At 28.2% G+C, this 1,670-nt stretch overlaps 1 protein-coding gene across 1 annotated transcript in view; it reads right to left on the bottom strand.

Annotated features, from left to right (window-relative positions):
- RAB30 (RAB30, member RAS oncogene family) overlaps positions 1-1,583 on the bottom strand; it is a 15,361-nt gene extending 13,778 nt beyond the window's left edge. The window contains exon 1 of the mRNA XM_015827189.1: positions 1,491-1,583. Coding sequence (XP_015682675.1) covers positions 1,491-1,583 — 93 coding nt within the window. The remainder of the gene's footprint in view (positions 1-1,490) is intronic.
- Positions 1,584-1,670: the final 87 nt, after the last annotated feature.

Here is a 1,670-nt window from a genome sequence, read left to right as displayed (position 1 = left end):
ATGACAGACCAGTTCACAGAAAGTGATTTACAAAAGCTGGATTTACCATCTCACACTAACGAAGAAGCCCTGACAATCTGCCAATGTTTCATTCAATGTCTCAGGGAAGTTTTACAGGCAGCCTTTAAATGATGCGTATATATTCTAGCTAGAAACCGGGAGACTGGGAGTTCTACTCCCATCTTTGGGCATAAAAGCCACCTGGGTGACTGTGGGGTCAATCCTTCTCTCTCTCAGCCCAATCCTACCTCACAGGGTTGTTGTTGAGGGGAAAACAATGGAGGGTGGTGTGTTGGATATGTTGGCTGCCTTGAGTTATTTTTGTAAAAATAATAAAGGCAGGAAATAATAATAAAGTAAAATAAATTAATATAATATAATAATATAATATAATATAATATAATATAATATAATATAATACAATACAATACAATACAATACAATACAATACAATACAATACAATATAATATAATATAAATAATATAATAATATAATATAATATAATATAATATAATATAATATAATATAATATAATATATTATAATATAATAATATAATATAATAAATATAATATAATATAATATAATAATATAATATAATATAATATAATATAATATAATATAATATAATATAATATAATATAATATAATATAATATAATATAATATAATATAATATAATATAATATAAATAAAAATGTAAATGTTTGTTTGTTCAAAATCTTAAATCTCCGAAAGTTCTTCACCGATTGCTTTGAAATTTTGACACGTTGCATTCGAACACGCACGTGTTTTTATATACCTATATTATATAGATGTCACATCTGTGACAGGTAAAAACATGCTTTTTTTGAAAAACAGCGCCATCTGTTGGATGTAAAAGCAACACATGCTACCAAAATGAGCCACAGCAACGCGTGGCTGGGTACAGCTAGTGTAGTGTAGTGTAGTGTAGTGTATAGTATAGTATAGTATAGTATAGTATAGTATAGTATAGTATAGTATAGTATAGTATAGTATAGTATAGTATAGTATTGTAATGTAATAGATATATGATATAATAGATATATGATATATGATATAATATAGTAATAAAATAAAATAAAAATAATAAAATAAAATAAGTCTATATATAGAGATTCTCAGTCATGACTGTCCCAGCTGGACTTTGTTTTTCTTTGAAGATGTTTTCCTTCTTGGATGAGATGCTAAAATGTCTTAAAAAAACAAAAAAAAAACAAGAAAGTCCAGTTGTTTTCTGAAAAACACCTTTGGGAAATAATAAAATAAAATAAAATAATAATAATAATAAAATAAAAAATAATAAAATAAAATAAAATAATAAAATACAGTATCGCCTCCCATCAAAAGCAAATGGCTCAAATCCTCGGGGGGGGGGGGAAGGTGTCATGCCATATTCAGTCTTTTCTCCCCGATATGCCAGAAATATCTTACAAGGAAAGTGAGGCTATGATCCACTTGACATCTTACCTGTGTGAACCGTCGCACTAAGCAGGTCTTCCCCACACCAGCGTTCCCGATTAAAACTATTTTGAAGAGAAAGTCATAATCTTCCATACTCATTTACCAAGCTGCAAGGAAAGAAGAAAAAGAGAGCTGAAGAAATCCTGAAGGAGATTTAATATATATATATTAAATGCTTCCTAACAG

Source organism: Protobothrops mucrosquamatus, unplaced genomic scaffold, assembly GCF_001527695.2.
Source record: "Protobothrops mucrosquamatus isolate PMUCROS unplaced genomic scaffold, P.Mucros_1.0 scaffold3552, whole genome shotgun sequence".
NCBI classification, from domain to species: domain Eukaryota; kingdom Metazoa; phylum Chordata; class Lepidosauria; order Squamata; family Viperidae; genus Protobothrops; species Protobothrops mucrosquamatus.
Note: the sequence above shows the minus strand (reverse complement) of the source record. Positions and strands in the feature narration are given on the sequence as shown.